At 38.6% G+C, this 17811-nt stretch overlaps 1 protein-coding gene across 1 annotated transcript; it reads left to right on the forward strand.

Moving 5' to 3' along the window:
• Nucleotides 1-406: 406 nt before the first annotated feature.
• LOC100996206 (interferon omega-1) lies at nucleotides 407-3909 on the forward strand. Its single transcript, XM_003830664.8, has one exon. The coding sequence runs from the start codon at nucleotides 2972-2974 to the stop codon at nucleotides 3572-3574; it is 603 nt and encodes a 200-aa protein (XP_003830712.1). The 5' UTR covers nucleotides 407-2971; the 3' UTR covers nucleotides 3575-3909.
• The last annotated feature ends 13902 nt before the right edge of the window (nucleotides 3910-17811 follow it).

The following is a 17811-nucleotide window of genomic DNA, read 5'->3' on the forward strand; positions in this document are numbered from 1 at the left end:
AATAAGTAAATTAAGGAAGGCTCTTTCTCCCTGACAGAAAAGCAAGGGTCTAACTTCCCTGCACTGTCGGAGTGAGTCAGAGATAGAGGAGGAAAGAACCCTTAGAATTGCAATGACTGGATGAGCAGCTGAAGACCACTAGTTTCTGTAATATAAGCTTCTTTTTTTATTATTATTATACTTGAAGTTTTAGGGTACATGTGCACAACGTGCAGGTATGTTACATATGTATACATGTGCCATGTTGGTGTGCTGCACCCATTAACTCGCCATTTAACATTAGGTACATCTCCTAATGCTATCCCTCCCCCCTCCCCCCACCCTACAACAGGCCCTGGTGTGCTTCCTTACACCTTATACTAAAATTAATTCAAGATGGATTAAAGACTTAAATGTTAGACCTAAAACCATAAAAACCCTAGAAGAAAACCTAGGCAATACCATTCAGGACATAGACATGGGCAAGGACTTCATGTCTAAAACACCAAAAGCAATGGCAACAAAAGCCAAAATTGACAAATGGGATCTCATTAAACTAAAGAGCTTCTGCACAGCAAAAGAACTACCATCAGAGTGAACAGGCAACCTACAGAATGGGAGAAAATTTTTGCAATCTACTCATATGACAAAGGGCTAATATCCAGAATCTACAATGAACTCAAACAAAGTTACAAGAAAAAAACAAACAACCCCATCAAAAAGTGGGCGAAGGATATGAACAGACACTTCTCAAAAGAAGACATTTATGCAGCCAAAAGACACATGAAAAAATGCTCATCATCACTGGCCATCAGAGAAATGCAAATCAAAACCACAATGAGATACCATCTCACACCAGTTAGAATGGCTATCATTAACAAGTCAGCACCTCTCCAACAGGTGCTGGAGAGGATGTGGAGAAATAGGAACACTTTTACACTGTTGGTGGGACTGTAAACTAGTTTGACCATTGTGGAAGTCACCGTGGCGATTCCTCAGGGATCTAGAACTAGAAATACCATTTGACTCAGCCATCCCATTACTGGGTATATACCCAAAAGATTACAAATCATGCTGCTATAAAACACATGCACACGTATGTTTATTGCAGCACTATTCACAATAGCAAAGACTTGGAACCAACCCAAATGTCCAACAACGATAGACTGGATCTAGAAAATTTGGCACATATAAGCTTCTAATGAAAGACAACATCATCATTGATCCCCTGTGCCCACCTGAGAAACACTGAGGATAACAAATGTTCAATAGCTTACGTAAAAGAATTGAACAATAAAAACCGTATCAGGATTCCGAGCTGGGATACTGACACAGCCAGTGGCGCACTATTGACCTCAGTAAGCAAATGGTGGAAAATTATTTGACTAATGAAGGTAAAATGATTATAATTGGGTAATCCTTCCACCTTCCTTAGACAAAAGAAACCTTTGCTATCAGTACCTGTGGGCTGTCGAAACTTTTGATACCTGGACACATGGGTCAGGAGGAAAGGAGGTCGTCACTGAGAGCCAGGGTCCTTCAGACAAACACTCTAGGGGCACTGGCAAGGGTCTTGGAGGGTTAATTGCTTTGCTGACAAAGTAACCACTACCCTCTCACCAAAAGAGTTCTGAAGTTATCAGGATGTTGTGAGACTGCTCCCTGGGAGTGAGTCTGGAAGAGTTTGGGTTGAGAGTACTTGTTACTCTAGAGGAAAAGGTATTACTAGATGTCATAACTACCTTGTGTGTGAGGAGACGCTGGGAAAGTAAAATATCTGCGAATTAGAATCTCTACATCCATATGCGCTTGTAAAGAATCAGGATTCCAGCTGGGATATTAACAGATAGGGGAGCACTATTGACCTCAGTAAGCAAATGATAGAAAGAAAAAGCAGTGTCTATATTAATCCTCACCTTGTGGTCCCAGTGAAGCATAACCACATGGACCTGCATGAATGTTTTCTAGAAGGAAGAAAAACATCAGAGAAGCTCATTCGCTAATCATCATCATCCTTTGTTGTGAATAAAACAGCAAACAAAACTGCGTTTTTGGCTCATATCTGTAATTCCAACTACTTGGGAGGCTGAGGCAGGAGGCCTCAGCTTCAGGCCAGGAGTTTGAGACCAGCCTGAACAACATAGTGGGACCTCATCTCTAACAACAACAACAAAAAATTAGCCAGGCATGATGGTACACACCTGTTGTCCCAGGTACTCAGGGGGCTGAGGCACGGAGATTGCTTGAGCCCAGGAGTTAAAGGCTGCAGTGACCTGTGATCATGCCACCACACTCCAACCTGGGTGACGGATGAAGACCCCATCTCTAAAAAACAAACAAACAACAGCAAAATGCTGTTCTTGGTTCTAAAGAGCTTATTTGCTGCAGATGATCTGGTAAACCTGAAGCAAATATAGAAACCTATAGGGCCTGACTTCCTACATAAAGTAAGGAGGGTAAAAATGGAGGCTAGAATAAGGGTTAAAATTTTGCTTCTAGAACAGAGAAAATGATTTTTTTCATATATATATGAATATATATTATATATATACATATATACATGAATATATATTATATATACATATACACATATATTCATTAGTGTATATATAAATATATAATATATATATAAAGTTAGTGTAGTGTGTGTCTGATTATTTACATGCATATAGTATATACACTTATGACTTTAGTACCCCGACGTTTTTCATTTGATTAAGCATTCATTTGTATTGACACAGCTGAAGTTTACTGGAGTTTAGCTGAAGTCTAATGCAAAATTAATAGGTTGTTGTCATCCTCTTAAGGTCATAGGGAGAACACACAAATGAAAACAGTAAAAGAAACTGAAAGTACAGAGAAATGTTCAGAAAATGAAAACCATTTGTTTCCTATTAAAAGACATGCATACAAGGAATGTCTTCAGAAAACCTAGGGTCCAAGGTTAAGCCATATCTCAGCTCAGTAAAGCCAGGAGCATCCTCATTTCCCAATGGCCCTCCTGTTCCCTCTACTGGCAGCCCTAGTGATGACCAGCTATAGCCCTGTTGGATCTCTGGGCTGTGATCTGCCTCAGAACCATGGCCTACTTAGCAGGAACACCTTGGTACTTCTGCACCAAATGAGGAGAATCTCCCCTTTCTTGTGTCTCAAGGACAGAAGAGATTTCAGGTTCCCCCAGGAGATGGTAAAAGGGAGCCAGTTGCAGAAGGCCCAGGTCATGTCTTTCCTCCATGAGATGCTGCAGCAGATCTTCAGCCTCTTCCACACAGAGCGCTCCTCTGCTGCCTGGAACATGACCCTCCTAGACCAACTCCACACTGGACTTCATCAGCAACTGCAACACCTGGAGACCTGCTTGCTGCAGGTAATGGGAGAAGGAGAATCTGCTGGGGCAATTAGCAGCCCTGCACTGACCTTGAGGAGGTACTTCCAGGGAATCCGTGTCTACCTGAAAGAGAAGAAATACAGCGACTGTGCCTGGGAAGTTGTCAGAATGGAAATCATGAAATCCTTGTTCTTATCAACAAACATGCAAGAAAGACTGAGAAGTAAAGATAGAGACCTGGGCTCATCTCGAAATGATTCTCATTGATTAATTTGCCATATAGCACTTGCACATGTGACTCTGGTCAATTCAAAAGACTCTTATTTCTGCTTTAATCACAGAATTGACTGAATTAATTCTGCAAATACTTTGTCGGTATATTAAGCCAGTATATGTTAAAAAGACTTAGGTTCAGGGGCATCAGTCCCTAAGATGTTATTTATTTTTACTCATTTATTTATTCTTACATTTTATCATATTTATACTATTTATATTCTTATATAACAAATGTTTGCCTTTACATTGTATTAAGATTACAAAACATGTTCAGCTTTCCATTTGGTTAAATATTGTATTTTGTTATTTATTAAATTATTTCAAACAAAACTTCTTGAAGTTATTTATTCGAAAACCAAAATCCAAACACTAGTTTTCTGAACCAAATCAAGGAATGGACGGTAATATACACTTACCTATTCATTCATTCCATTTACATAATATGTATAAAGTGAGTATCAAAGTGGCATATTTTGGAATTGATGTCAAGCAATGCAGGTGTACTCATTGCATGACTGTATCAAAATATCTCATGTAACCAATAATACATACACTTACTATGTACTCACAAAAATTAACAAGTTATTTTAAAAAAGAAATACAGGTGAATAAACACAGTTTCTTTCCGTGTTGAAGAGCTTTCATTCTTACAGGAAAAGAAACAGTAAAGATGTACCAATTTCGCTTATATGAAACACTACAAAGATAAGTAAAAGAAAATGATGTTCTCATACTAGAAGCTTTAGGTGCAAATGATGTTGAGAAAGAAAAATATTAGATGTCCTTTTTGAGGTGCCTGGGAGACATGAAATTGCAGAAATCTTATGGGCAATTGGGAATATGGGTCTAGAGTGAACAACAAATCCCATGGGCAAAGGTATTAATTTAAGATTCTTTATTGCATGTCTGGTAACAAGGACATAGGAATGAATGTAGTCACTTATAAACAGAGGAGACAATGAGATGAGGACATAACCTTGTCCTGCAGACCCTCAACATTCAAAGGTAGAGCAGAGAAGAGAATCTGTAAAGGAGCCTGAGGTAAAGTTGCCAGTGCAGTTAGAAAGAGAAATGGGAAAGAATGAGGGAGAGTCTAATGAGGGGAAGACAGTGGTACTTTCAGGGAAGGTGAGGGCTGAGCTGTCCTAGTGAACCTGGAAACAGACTCCATTGATGACCTTAGGAGGATCTGGTTTAGTAGAATGAATGGGATAGAAACACGATTGGAGTAAGTTGAAGAGGAAACACAAAAAAGAGAAATTAAGAATATTGCGTATAGAAAATTATTTGGGGAAGTTTGTTTGTCAAGTGGAAAAAGGAAATAAGGTGGCATCTAGAGAAGAATGTGGATTAATGTTTCTTGTATTTTTTTTCATGTTTTTTGCAATATGTTTTTAAAGAATTATTTTCAGAGGGCGGGCGCAGTAGTTCATGCCTGTAATCCCAGCGCTTTGGGAGGCCGAGGCAGGCTGATCGCAAGGTCGCGAGATAGGGACCATCCTGGCCAACATGGTGAAACCCCGTCTCTACTTAAAAAAAATGCAAAAATTAGCTGGGCGTGGTGGCGTGGTGGTCCTAGCTACTCAGGAGGCTGAGGCAGGAGAATCGCTTAAACCCAGGAGGCGGAAGTTGCGGTGAGCCAAGATGGCGTCACTGCACTCCAGCCTGGCGACAGAGGGAGACTCCGTCTCAAAAAAAAAAAAAGAAAAGTTATTTTCAGAGAACGAATATATTGGTACAAAACGTGAACATTTGAATATTTGATTTAATTAATTGCTTATTTGAATAAAATAGTAATCTATCAGTGTTCTAATTAATATTATTTTGTAATAAGCTTCAACGGTTACCTATTTGCTTGTTAATATTCTTTTTTCTATCAAATTTTACAATCAGATTTCCTTTTATTCTGTTATTTATTTACTCTATATTTTATGTTGGTCATATACCTTATTTGTTTATGATATGATTTCTAATCACTGAGATGTACATTTCTCTATATTTTGTCATATACATTATTTGTTTATGATCTTATGATTTCTAATCACTGAGATATACATTTTCTAAAAATTGTAGCCATGTTCTTGTGATGGACACTTGTTTTTAACTTTACCTGTATTCAAAGATCTGGACAATTCCTTTTTTATTTAAATTATGGAATGTCTAGCATGGAAAACTAAGCCTCTCTCTAATTGAATTCTACTTTTGACTTGATGTATATTCAGTTCCTTCTCATGTAAATCTGTTTTTATATTCAATTCTTTTAAATTTATTTTTGAAATTTACAATGAACACTTAATAATAATGTTTATGGGGTACAAAGTTATGTTTCCACATATGTATGCATTGTAATGATCAAATCAGGTTAAGTAGTACATCCATCACCTTAAACATTTACCATTTCTTTGTGATGAGGACACTCAAAAATCCGGCCAGGTGCAGTGGCTCAGCCTGCAAGCCCAGCACTTTCAGAGGCCGAGACGGGAAGATTGCTTGAGCCCATGAGTTCAAGACCAGCAGGGCAACATAGCAAAATCCCACCTCTACAAAAAATACAAAAATTAGCTGGGCATTGTGGTGCGCACCTGTAGTCCCAGCTACTCAGACAGCTGAGGTGGGAGGATTGCTTGAGCCTAAGAAGTGGAGGTTGCAGTGAGCAGAGACTGTACCACTGCACTCCCCCCGGGGCAACAGAGTGAGACAGAGTGTCTTAAAAACAAAACAAAACAAAATCTTATAATTATTAACTCTATTCATCCTACTATTGTAGAGTCCATCAGAATTTTTCAAACGTGTGATACAAATGGTAATATAAGTTGCTTTTTGTTAGAGTGTCAGGTAATATTCCTAGAATATTTTATTAAAATTTTCTTTTATTTTTTATTAACAGCTGACACTGTCACAGTAAAACAGCAAAAGAACTATAACATAACTAACTTCATTTTTATTTAAGAGGCCTTTATCCATTCCTGCACATAGGCTAGGATAATTTCAGAGCACTGAGATAATGTGCAAAAATAGTAATCATGTAGTTTTTGAAACTAACTCTGAGATTAAAGGGGAAGTATGTAAGCAACTATGTTTTGTTAAAGATTTATGGAAGCATCGTGACTTGATCAAGGACAAAGCTGTCCCCAACTTCCCAGGGCCATTGCTGGCACCCAGTTGTTTGCAGTCCTCGGTCACCTGTTGATACCAGTCCCCTGTACTTCCCTACATTCCCCTCCATCCAGACTGAACAATTTAAGATGGTATTTTAAAATGCTAGTTTTGCTGGCTTTCCAAACAAACCTGCTTTTTCTCCCACCAATTCTCATCTCTTATGTTTGGCTTTCTGAGAGGTGAGCAGCCGGATCTGGGTTTGGTAACAATATATCCTTACCGTAAGTATAATTACCACTGATAATAGAATGTTTTTTGAGATTATTTGCCTTATAACTATAATTAGTAAACTTTCTTCATTGTTATACTTTTTTATTACTGATACTTTAAAACATTTAATTTTTCTGGTTAAGCTAGCTAAGGCTAGAAACCTACTCCCGCCACTTGACATCAATTTACTTAAATAATTCAATTTACTTAATATTTCAACATATATAGCATTATCAAAAATCTTAATCCACCTCCTTGCAGGAAACAACTTTATTAACTAGAGTACAGTGTTTATGAACACACTGTTTGGCTTTTAAACTTACAGATGCCACTTATTTTCAAAATTACATAAGTCAGCAACTTTTACCTTATCCCCCTTCAGTGGGATTGTTTCCTACATTTGTAATTCATTTTAAATTGTTTTGCTAAATTCTGCATTCATCTTAGAATCTCCCAACCTCTGAACTGATTTTTTAAATTTGGATACAGTAAGGTCCACTCCTCATGCTATAAAGTTCTATAGGCTTTTACACAGGCATAGTGACATATATCCACCATTATAGGATAATACAGAATAGCTTCACTGCCTTAAAAAATGTACTTTCATCCACTCACCACACACATGCTCTCTCCAAACTCTTGGCTACACTGAGCTTTTTACCATCATGATTTTGTTGCCTTTTCCATAATGTTATACACTTGGAATCATGTGTCCTTTTCAGGATGGCTTCTTTCACTAAGCAGTATGCATTTAAAGTGTTTTTATGGCTTGATGGCTTATTTCTTTTAATCATTTAATGTTATTATATTGCATGGGTATCACACCATTTTTATTAATCGACCTATTGATGGACATCTTGGTTGCTTTAAAGTTTGGGCAATTATTAACAAAGATAATGTAAACATTTATGAGCAAAATTTTTTGGACATGTTTTCAAAGCAGTTGGGTAAATACTTAGGAGCCCAATTGTTGCTTCCTATGGTAAAACTGTTTAATTTTGTAAGAAACTGCTAGGATGTCTTCCAATGTGACTGGACATCTTGTATGTCCACCAGTAATGAATATGTGTTTTGTTGCTCTGCAATTGACAATAATTAGTATTGTCAGTTTTTTTAATTTTAGCTATCCTTATATATGTATAATGATAAATTTATTGCTTTAATTTGCAATACCCTAATGACTTATCTGGGGCTTTTTTTTTTTCCCTAAGAGCTACTCCATTCAGCATTTCAATAGCATTGACCTGAATGACATGGATGTGAACTTACATGGCAACTTTGTTCACATTGACTTTCATGGTTTGAGTAGGGGTCTAAGGTAAGCCCTAGAAACACTGCATCTTAACCAGAAGTTGCAAGATCTACCTGTAGGGCATGAGCTCTGAGTGTGCCCAAAGGAGATTTTATACATCTCTACCAAGGACATGAAGTTCACAGGAGTCCTTCAACCCTAAAGGGCCAAACATTCACGCTGTATTCTCACACTGTATATTTTCATAAAGAACTCCTGGAAAAAGGGCACCAAAGTGACTTACCCAAAATGAGACTGCAAATGTCCTGCAGACATCTTTCTGTTCAAAGGGCACCCACATAGTTTTGACAGGATAGCACCAATGTGCTCTACAGCGCCCTCATCAGTTGTAAGCATGTGGAGCCTGAGCCAGGTTGTGTGTGTCAGGAGAGAAAGAGGGAGATGTCTTGACTAAGAACGATGATGGCATTATCATTCCTTCCAACTCAGTGGGTCATTCCTCCCCTCTTCACTTGTTCTTCCTCTTTCCTGCTCCCCCAACCTCCACTTTCCTCACTGTGCCTCATTTATCTGCAGCCATTGGGTGGCTGCCTCATAAACATTCCCTTCCTGATTGCGATATGATATCTTGCCCTGCAATGATGTCATCAAGCTAGGCACCATATAGTCTCCAAGAGAAGGGGTTTCCCTTGGAGAAACTCAATGGGGACAATTCATTATTGAGTTCAAAATCTGTGTCTAAATAAACCCCAAAAACCCACAGCGGATCACTTATTTTGTGCCTTGGCTTTGCCACATCAACTCCAGCAGTAACCACCTCAGCAATATCACACAAACACCACCTCCCCCTAAAGTTCAATCAGTTCTGTGTCCATTGGGGTAGTTGTTCTAACAAATACCACTGGTTTCAGGAAAATATTTTTATCCCTGAATCCGTTCAGATGTGGGCTGTCTTGTGGAGGTTGAGAGGTATATCAAGGTGACCCAATTTTCATGTCCCTAGCTTTGAAACCAGTTCTTTTCTACTGATATGAGGGCCACTTGAAGATATGTGGAGATTTCTTTCTCAAGGAGTGTGAGGAAATAGGAAGACATATGAAGATTTTTCCTGAGTCTGATAGTGTGTTCTCCTTCTACCCCAGATTTTCTAAAACCTTTATCTATTCTGCCTTTTCTTGGGCCTCCTCTCCTTCCTCTCATCCTCCTCACCACCTGTACAGAGCCAGTAGATTTGGGGTCAGCTCTACTTTTTCATTAAGGCCAAGAAAAGAATTGTTGGAAGCAGTGCTCATCTCACATCCTATGTCAAGAATAGAGGGGAGATCTGGGGGCAAGTAGAAGCTATTTGCCATCAAAAGATTCAAAGTCATGGAGATTTATCCCTATCCTTCTGAATTTAGGGCTGCAAAGGTCTAATGCCATTTTTTGGACATATGAAGTGTCTTGTCTCCTACTGTTTTTACAGGCTGAATAGGAAATTTTTGGCTCTATGATGCCTGCTTAACCCCAACTACTCCATCCCATGACTGTATAATGTTATATTATTACATGGTCCTTATCGAGGGGAGGATTAATAGATTTTCTCGTTTTATCTCATTTTTAAAGCCCCTGGTATTTGTATTTTTGTTGTGTTTTTATGGCAATATTATATTAATAAGCTTTTTAAACTGAGATATAGTTAAAATGCAAATAAAGAAACCCAAAATGATGTCCGGTGTGCTATGTCACTGTCAGCATCCCTCCCTAGCCCTGATAACCTTCAAAAAGTCAAAACTGGCTCTCAATTTGGTCTGAGGTTGACTCATTTGGTTTTCTGAGCCCAAGCTCCTGGCTAACCCTAAACCTTTCCTAAATATGGCTGAAGAAAAGGCCACTTTTCTTTTTAGAAAAAAAAAAAAAAACAAATATATAGGGAAATATAGATAGACTACTTATAATAGAGACAACCTACTTTGGAGGATGTGGTAAATGAAAACCGATTAATTTTCTCTGATTTAGTGGAAACATTTCTTTGAGATAAATTTTGCAGGCAGTGGGGAATGCAGGAGGACATTCTGGTTGACCTGAAAGAAACATGGTCCCAGAGAGTGGGCAGGGTGAAGAACAGCCTGATGGATCTCCGGCTGTGTTTCTGAAGTCATGCCAGAGGCCATTATCCAGGGCTTCACATAGCTGAAACATTTTGGGGACCCTCACTTGGAACCATGAAAGATGGAGGACAGTGAACTGAACCACTGGATACTTGAAGTGTGTCAGATTAGGGGAGTGGTTGAGATCCTGAAAGTGGAAGGATAGGATGAGGTGGGACCAGGTAAGGAGGTGGTATCCAAAGATAAATGGGGTCTGGGTTAGAAATAGAGTTTGGTATCTGAGTGTGCTCTGGGTGTGGAAGGAAAAAGATAAGTTGTAGGGGTTTAAGATGGTCCTGACAATATAGGATCCAGTGACAAAGGAGGCTCTGACTGAGGAAGGGAATCCAATGGTTGTACGGCTAAGAAGAAAAAAGTAAGTGGGTGATAAGGTCCAGTCAGTAGGTGGAGGCAAGAAGTAAAGAGGCCAGAGGGAGCTACAACTCAGTGAATCCCAAAGGTGACATCACAAGATATGTATCTTCCCCTGGCTTCAGGAGCAACATGATGTCTGCTTTTGTGGTTGCTCTAACTCACTCCTCAGATTAAGGATCTTGCATAAATCCTTCAGGAAGCTACTCTGCAAAGAAAGCTTTTGCAGGTGCCTGCAAGAGAGAAGAAGTGCAACATACATTCAGAAGCAGTACAGGATAGACGGGCCCAGCAGGGGTCATATTCTTCCACATTTCTGACTTCATGACACTCTTTTCCCCTCACTCTAAGGCTTGACCTCACATCACTTTGTCTATGGGTTCTCCCTCTCAGGTCAACTCCAGGCTTCACTCAGGTCCCAGATTTCCACAGGCAACCTAGGAAGAGAGATGTCTGGAATAACGAAGGGGTCTAATCACATTTTCTGAGGAGAAAGTAGGTCTGATGCCTCTTCATCATCTTTGCAATGAGTTCTCCAAACAGAGAAGAAAGGAGCCTGAGTACATCAGGTGAAGGCAGAATCTTGTAGGAAGCTGAGTACAGTGCTCCATTGGGAATAAAATCTTTTAAGATCGGAATCTGAATGCCCGTGATTTAGGATTCAAGTCAAAGTTCCAAAGACAATAATAGTAAGGTTCACATATAGAGAGAGCTAGGTCACTTTAAAGCACTTTCGCATACATTGTACCAAGTGATCATAACAAAAACCCATGAGGTTTGTAGGTTGGCAGTCTCTGAAACAAGGAATTTGAAACTTAAGGAAGTTAACTTGGAATATGTCCAAAAGCAGGACCCAGAAATATTGCCTCCAAATCCAACAGTCCTTTCACTACATCTCCCACGACCAGCAAGTTGGCAAGACCCCTGGCCCAACTCAATCATTGTTCGATTCCCATGGATAGGCAGAATAGATATTAGGAGAAATGTCCCAGGCCTGATAGTCTTCGTAAAAGGCTCCCTTCCAAGATCATTATTTTCTGAGAATGAATGATTCCAAGAACTGATCTATTTTATGATTGTAGACCTGTGACCTCATAGAAGAGAGATATTAAGATAAACCTGGGGAAAGCCTGGCATTCAATAGCAGATCATCACCCTTGAAAGCTCCAGACATGGTTCTCTTCCTGCCTCAGTGTTTATGCTGAAAGACAAGAAAAAAAATTACCTGGTAAGATAATCTCACTCCCCTCTTTCTAAAATATCAGCAGATATTCATTATTATTAGGTTGGTGCAAAAGTAATTGCCGTTTTTGCCATTATTTTTAATGGCAATTACTTTTGCAGCAACTTATGGTAAATAATGTCATTCTCTACATTGATTTTTAAGGTCTGTGTTCTTTCCATGTTAATCATTTTGATCTGGATAAGAATATTTTTTCTAACTCTTCTCTGAGAAACTAAAATACAGAATGGAATTCCGCACATTTTAGAAAAATATTTCAGACACTAGTCCTCTGCTGAAGAAAGGCAAGGAATCTCAAATCTTCAGGATTGCGTGTGCTCCATGTAATAGGACTTCCTGAGGACATGTTGAGTACTCTCTGGAGACTTTCAGAGGCTCAGCACTGCTCTCCATGTTGGCCCTGGGACAAAGGAGAGGCTTGGTCTAGAGACACCTGAGCTGAGAAAGAGGCTGATGAACAAGGCCTTGGGGCCTGTTCTCTTTGGGTGCCTTAATAGACCAATCCACAGCCTCTGCATCTGTGGTCTAAAACTTTATTCTGGAGCCATGTACCACACCCAGGTAGATAGTCTGTGAACAATGGATTGAAGTCTTAGTTCTCGCTGTATCCCTCATCCTGACCATTCTGTTCTATGCTAATGATTTCCCAATCCCTCCTGAGACTTCCTATTCAAAAACTCTCTGTATTCTGATAATTAATTTAGAAAAGCAGAGAGAGAGAAAGAGAATATAAGAGTCCATTTATTTTTTGGACTGAACCTAGGGTTCCTTTACCAGACTGATATTTCAGATTTTTTCAAATGTTGGTAAATATGGACTCCACTGAGTGTATTTACATGACAGTCAGAAGATCCTAACTGCACACAAAACTAAAATATGGAACCAAAGCCCCAGTACTAAATAAAATGCAGAAGAACCTAAAGCTCCTCATGATCTGAAGTGTGTTGCTGCCTCAGTAACTGGACACAGAGAATACGTGGTTTCATATACAGTCCCAGGTCAGCACCACAAAGTTATACTATGATCCCAGAGTGTTCCTAAGAGTGGAGGAGGAGACAAAAAAGTGGAAAGGGTGCAGACAGCCCCTCCATACTCTCCATCCTAGCAGATCCTACCATGCCTCTGGTCTCTGGATCCTGCCGCTTTTCTCTGGGACTTCCTGCTTTCCAACTTCAATCTTACAGCATGTCATAAATATGTATGTATCTTAGTGTGATGAATAAGCTATCTGACCACTCATTTATCCACTCTCCAAGGAGCTGTCAGATACTATGTAGCCATATTTATACAGACAACCCATTCCCTGAATCAGGCATTGCAGCCTGAGATCCTTTTTCCTTAATTTGTTAGCTGTTCTCTCTGTAATCTTTAGATTCTAAAAGGTATGTGTTTCAGATGATTATGCCTAAATTACCAGGTAATAATTTAAGTCACAGTAACATATTGTTCTTGCTAATAATTCCTATTCCCCTGTGGAATCTACCAATAGGCAAATTTGGTGCAAGGAGAGCCAGAGGGTCTCTCATGCACTCTAATTTGGCAACTGTGGCACTGTCATGGTGAGGACCAAGTGACAGCCATCAAAATCAACTGCTGATATCTACTCTGTGATAAATCAGGTAATATACTCAACTTGAAGGTGTTCTCAGTCTCTTGGGAGAAGACAGGACACATGCATATTAATCTGAATGCAGGATAATTGATGAGTCAAAAACAGCCTGCGGAACAGGCTCCAGGAGCTCACTACTGACAGTGAAGAACTTTGTCCAGGATGTGGGCTTTTCACAGGGGTGAGGAGCAATTTCCAGGTAGACATAGAGCAGAACTGCATTCCTGCAGAGAAAACAGCTTGAGCAAAGGCACTGCATAACTGCAGTATGTTCCCTTTTCCATTTTCCAGCTTTAATTGATTAAAAAAATGACATACCATAAACTGCATATTTGAAAATCATGCAATTAGATATTTTAACATATGGATATGCCCATGTAACTATCACTACAAACAAAAAAAGAAAATATTTACCATCCTTAAAAATTCTCCAGGGCTCTTTTTAAATGCTTCCCTAACTTTTCCCTCCCCATCTTTAGGCCACCACTGATCTGATTTCTGTCATTGTAGATTAGCTTCCATTTCATAGAATGCTATAGTTATGGGCTGAGTGTCTCCCCAAAATTCATTTGTTCAAATCCTGCCGCCTAATGTGTTGGTATTAGGTGGTATGCCTTTGGGTGGTAATTAGTTTAGATGAGGCCATGAGGGTGGAGGATGGGATTCATGCCTTTATAAGAAGAGGAAGAGACATTGGAGCTTTCTCTACAAAGAGAAGACACAGTGAGAAGGTGGCTGTCCGCAAGCCAGAAAGAGAGCCCTCGCTAGAAACTACATTGGCCAACACCTTCATCCTGGACTTCCCCAGCCTCCAGAACTGTGAGAAATAAATGTCTGTTATTTAGGCCACACTGTTTATTTTGTTATACATGCCAAGTGACTAAAACAGATACATAAGGGAGCAATACAATAGGGACTCTTTTGTCTGGCTTCCTTCATTCAACCTAAGTAAGATTCATCCATGTTATTGTGTTCATCAATAGTTCATTCATTTTATGGGTATATCATATTCCATTGTATGAATATACCACAATTTGCTTTTCTCTTTACTTTTTTATGGATATTTTATGGATTAGTTGTTTACAATTTTTGGTTTCACAAATAAAGTTGCTGTAAACTTTCTTGTACAAGTCTTTGCATGGGCATATTTCTGCAGTAAAACCTATAGGTGGAATGTCTTTGTTTCACAGTAGGAGTATTTCAGAAACTTCCAAACACTTTTCCGAAGTGGCTGCCCCATTTTTATCTCCATTAGTGATGTAAGTGTTCCAGTCACTCCACAACCTTGCCAATACTTGATATGGTCAGTCTTCTAAATTTTAGTCAGTCCAGTCATTCTAGTTGGTGGGTAGTGGTATCTCACTGTGATTTTAATTTTAATTTTCCTAATTATTCATGATGTTAAGCATTTTGTGATGCTTTTGTTTGTCATTTGGGTATCTTATTTGGTAAAATGTCTGTTGAAATATTTTTGTCCATTTTTGTGCCTTCTTTGTTGAGTTATAAGCATTCTATGGTTTTAGTTACAAGTACTTTGTTAGATAAATGTTTTACAAAGTTTTCCCAGACTCTACCTTCCCTTTTCATTTTAATAAAACTATCCTTTTAAAAATAAGTTTTTAAATTTTGATTAAGTGAAATTTACCAATTTTTTCATAGATTGTGCTTTTAGTGTTTCTAAGTAAAAAATTTTTTAATAGCCTCAAAATTGTACGGTTTTAGGTTTTATACTTAGTTTTGTTACCAATATTGTGAGTTAATTTTTTCATATGGTATGACGCGTGGGTCAAGATTTATTGCTTTGCATAGGGATGCCTATCTCTTCCAACACCATTTGTTTCTTCAGTTATTTTTTTTTCTTTTTTTATTATCCTTTAAGTTCTGGGGTACATGTGCAGAACATGCAGGTTTGTTACACAGGTATACACATGCCATGGTGGTTTGCTGCACCCATCAACCCATCATCTACATTAGGTATTTCTCCTAATGCTATCCCTCCCCTAGCCCCCCACCCCCTGACAGGTGCCAGTGTGTGATGTTCCCCTCTCTGTGTCCATGTGTTCTCACTGTTCAACTCCCACTTATGAGTGAGAACATGCAGTGTTTGGTTTTATGTTCTTATGTTAGTTTGCTGAAAATGATGGTTTCCAGCTTCATCCATGTCCCTGCAAAGAACATGAACTCATCCTTTTTTATGGCTGCATAGTATTCGATGGTGTATATGTGCCACATTTTCTTTATCCAGTCTATCATTGATGGGCATTTGGCTTGGTTCCAAGTCTTTGCTATTGTGAACAGTGCTGCAATAAACATACGTGTACATGTGTCTTTGTAGTAGAATGATTTATAATCCTTTGGGTATATACCCAGTAATGCGATTGCTGGGTCAAATGGTATTTCTAATTCTAGATCCTTGAGGAAATGCCACACTGTCTTCCACAATGGTTGAACTAATTTACAGTCCCACCAACAAGGTAAAAGCATTCCTATTTCTCCACATCCTCTCTAGCATCTGTTGTTTCCTGACTTTTTAATGATCACCATTCTAACTGGCATGAGATGGTATCTCATTGTGGTTACTGTGGTTTTGATTTGCATTTCTCTGCATCATCACCAGTGATGATGAGCTTTTTTTCATATGTTTGTTGGCTGCATAATTGTCTTCTTTTGAGAAGTGTCTGTTCATATCCTTTGCCCACTTTTTGATGGGGTTGTTTGTTTTTTCTTGTGAATTTGTTTTAGTTCTTTGTAGATTCTGAATATTAGCCCTTTGTCAGATGGATAGACTACGAAAATTTTTTCCCATTCTGTAGGTTGCCTGTTCACTCTCATGATAGTTTCTTTTGCTGTGCAGAGGCTCTTTAGTTTAATTAGATTCCATTTGTCTATTTTGGCTTTTGTTGCCATTACTTTTGGTGTTTTAGTCATGAAGTCCTTGCTCATGCCTATGTCCTGAATGGTAATGCCTAGGTTTTCTTCTAGGGTTTTTATGGTTTTAGGTCATATGTTTCAGTCTTTAATCCATCTTGAGTTAATTTTTGTATAAGGTGTAAGGAAGGGATCCAGTTTCATCTTTCTGCATATGGCTAGCCAGTTTTCCCAACCCCATTTATTCAAATGGGAATCCCTTCCCCATTTCTTGTTTTTGTCAGGTTTCTCAAAGATCAGATGGTTATAGATGTATGGAGTTATTTCTGAGGCCTCTGTTCTGTTCCATTGGTCTATATATCTGTTTTGGTACCATGCTGTTTTGGTTACTGTAGCCTTGTAGTGTAGTTTGAAGTCAGGTAGTGTGATGCCTCCAGCTTTGTTCTTTTTGCTTAGGATTGTCTTGGCTATGCGGGCTCTTTTTTAGTTCCATATGAAATTTAAAGTAGTTTTTTCCAATTCTGTGAAGAAACTCAATAGTAGCTTGATGGAGATAGCATTGAATCTATAAATTACTTGGGGAAATATGGCCATTTTGACAATATTGATTCTTCCTATCCATGAGCATGGAATGTTTTTCCACGTATTTGTATCCTCTCTTATTTCCTTGAGCAGTGGTTTGTAGTTCTGCTTGAAGAGGTCCTTCACATCCCTTGTAAGTTGTATTCCTGGGTATCTTATTCTCTTTGTAGCAATTGTGAATGGGAGTTCACTCATGATTTGGCTTTCTGTTTGTCTGTTGTTAGTGTACAGAAATGCTTGTGATTTTTGCACATTGATTTTGAATCCTGAGACTTTGCTGAAGCTGTGTATCACCTTAAGGAGATTTTGGGCTGAGACAATGGGGTTTTCTAAATATACAATCATGTCATCTGCAAACTTTTTGGTTGAATACCCTTTGTGATTTTGTTGAAAAAAACAATCAACAGTATATGCGTGGCTCTATTTGTGCATACTCCTGTCTGTTCCATTGATGTATTTGTGTTTTTTTTATCCTAATGCTTTACTGCCTTGATTACTTTACTCCTGAAGTCAGATAGTATAAATCCTCCAACATTTTGTGTTCTTTTAAATGTTATTTTGGTTGTTTTTTGTTCTACACATTTTCATATAAATATTAGAATCCATTTTTTAATTTCTATACAAAAAGCCTGGTGGAATTTTGATTGGTATTGCATTGAGTCTACAGATCAATTTGATTACAATTGATATCTTAACAATACTGAGTCTTTTAATCCTTTAACATGGAATGTCTCCCCATTTGTTTATGTCTTCTCTGTTTTCTCTGAGAGACATTTTACAGTTTCCAGTGTACAGTCTTGGCAA

Source organism: Pan paniscus, chromosome 11 (genome assembly GCF_029289425.2).
Source record: "Pan paniscus chromosome 11, NHGRI_mPanPan1-v2.0_pri, whole genome shotgun sequence".
Taxonomy (NCBI): Eukaryota; Metazoa; Chordata; class Mammalia; order Primates; family Hominidae; genus Pan; species Pan paniscus.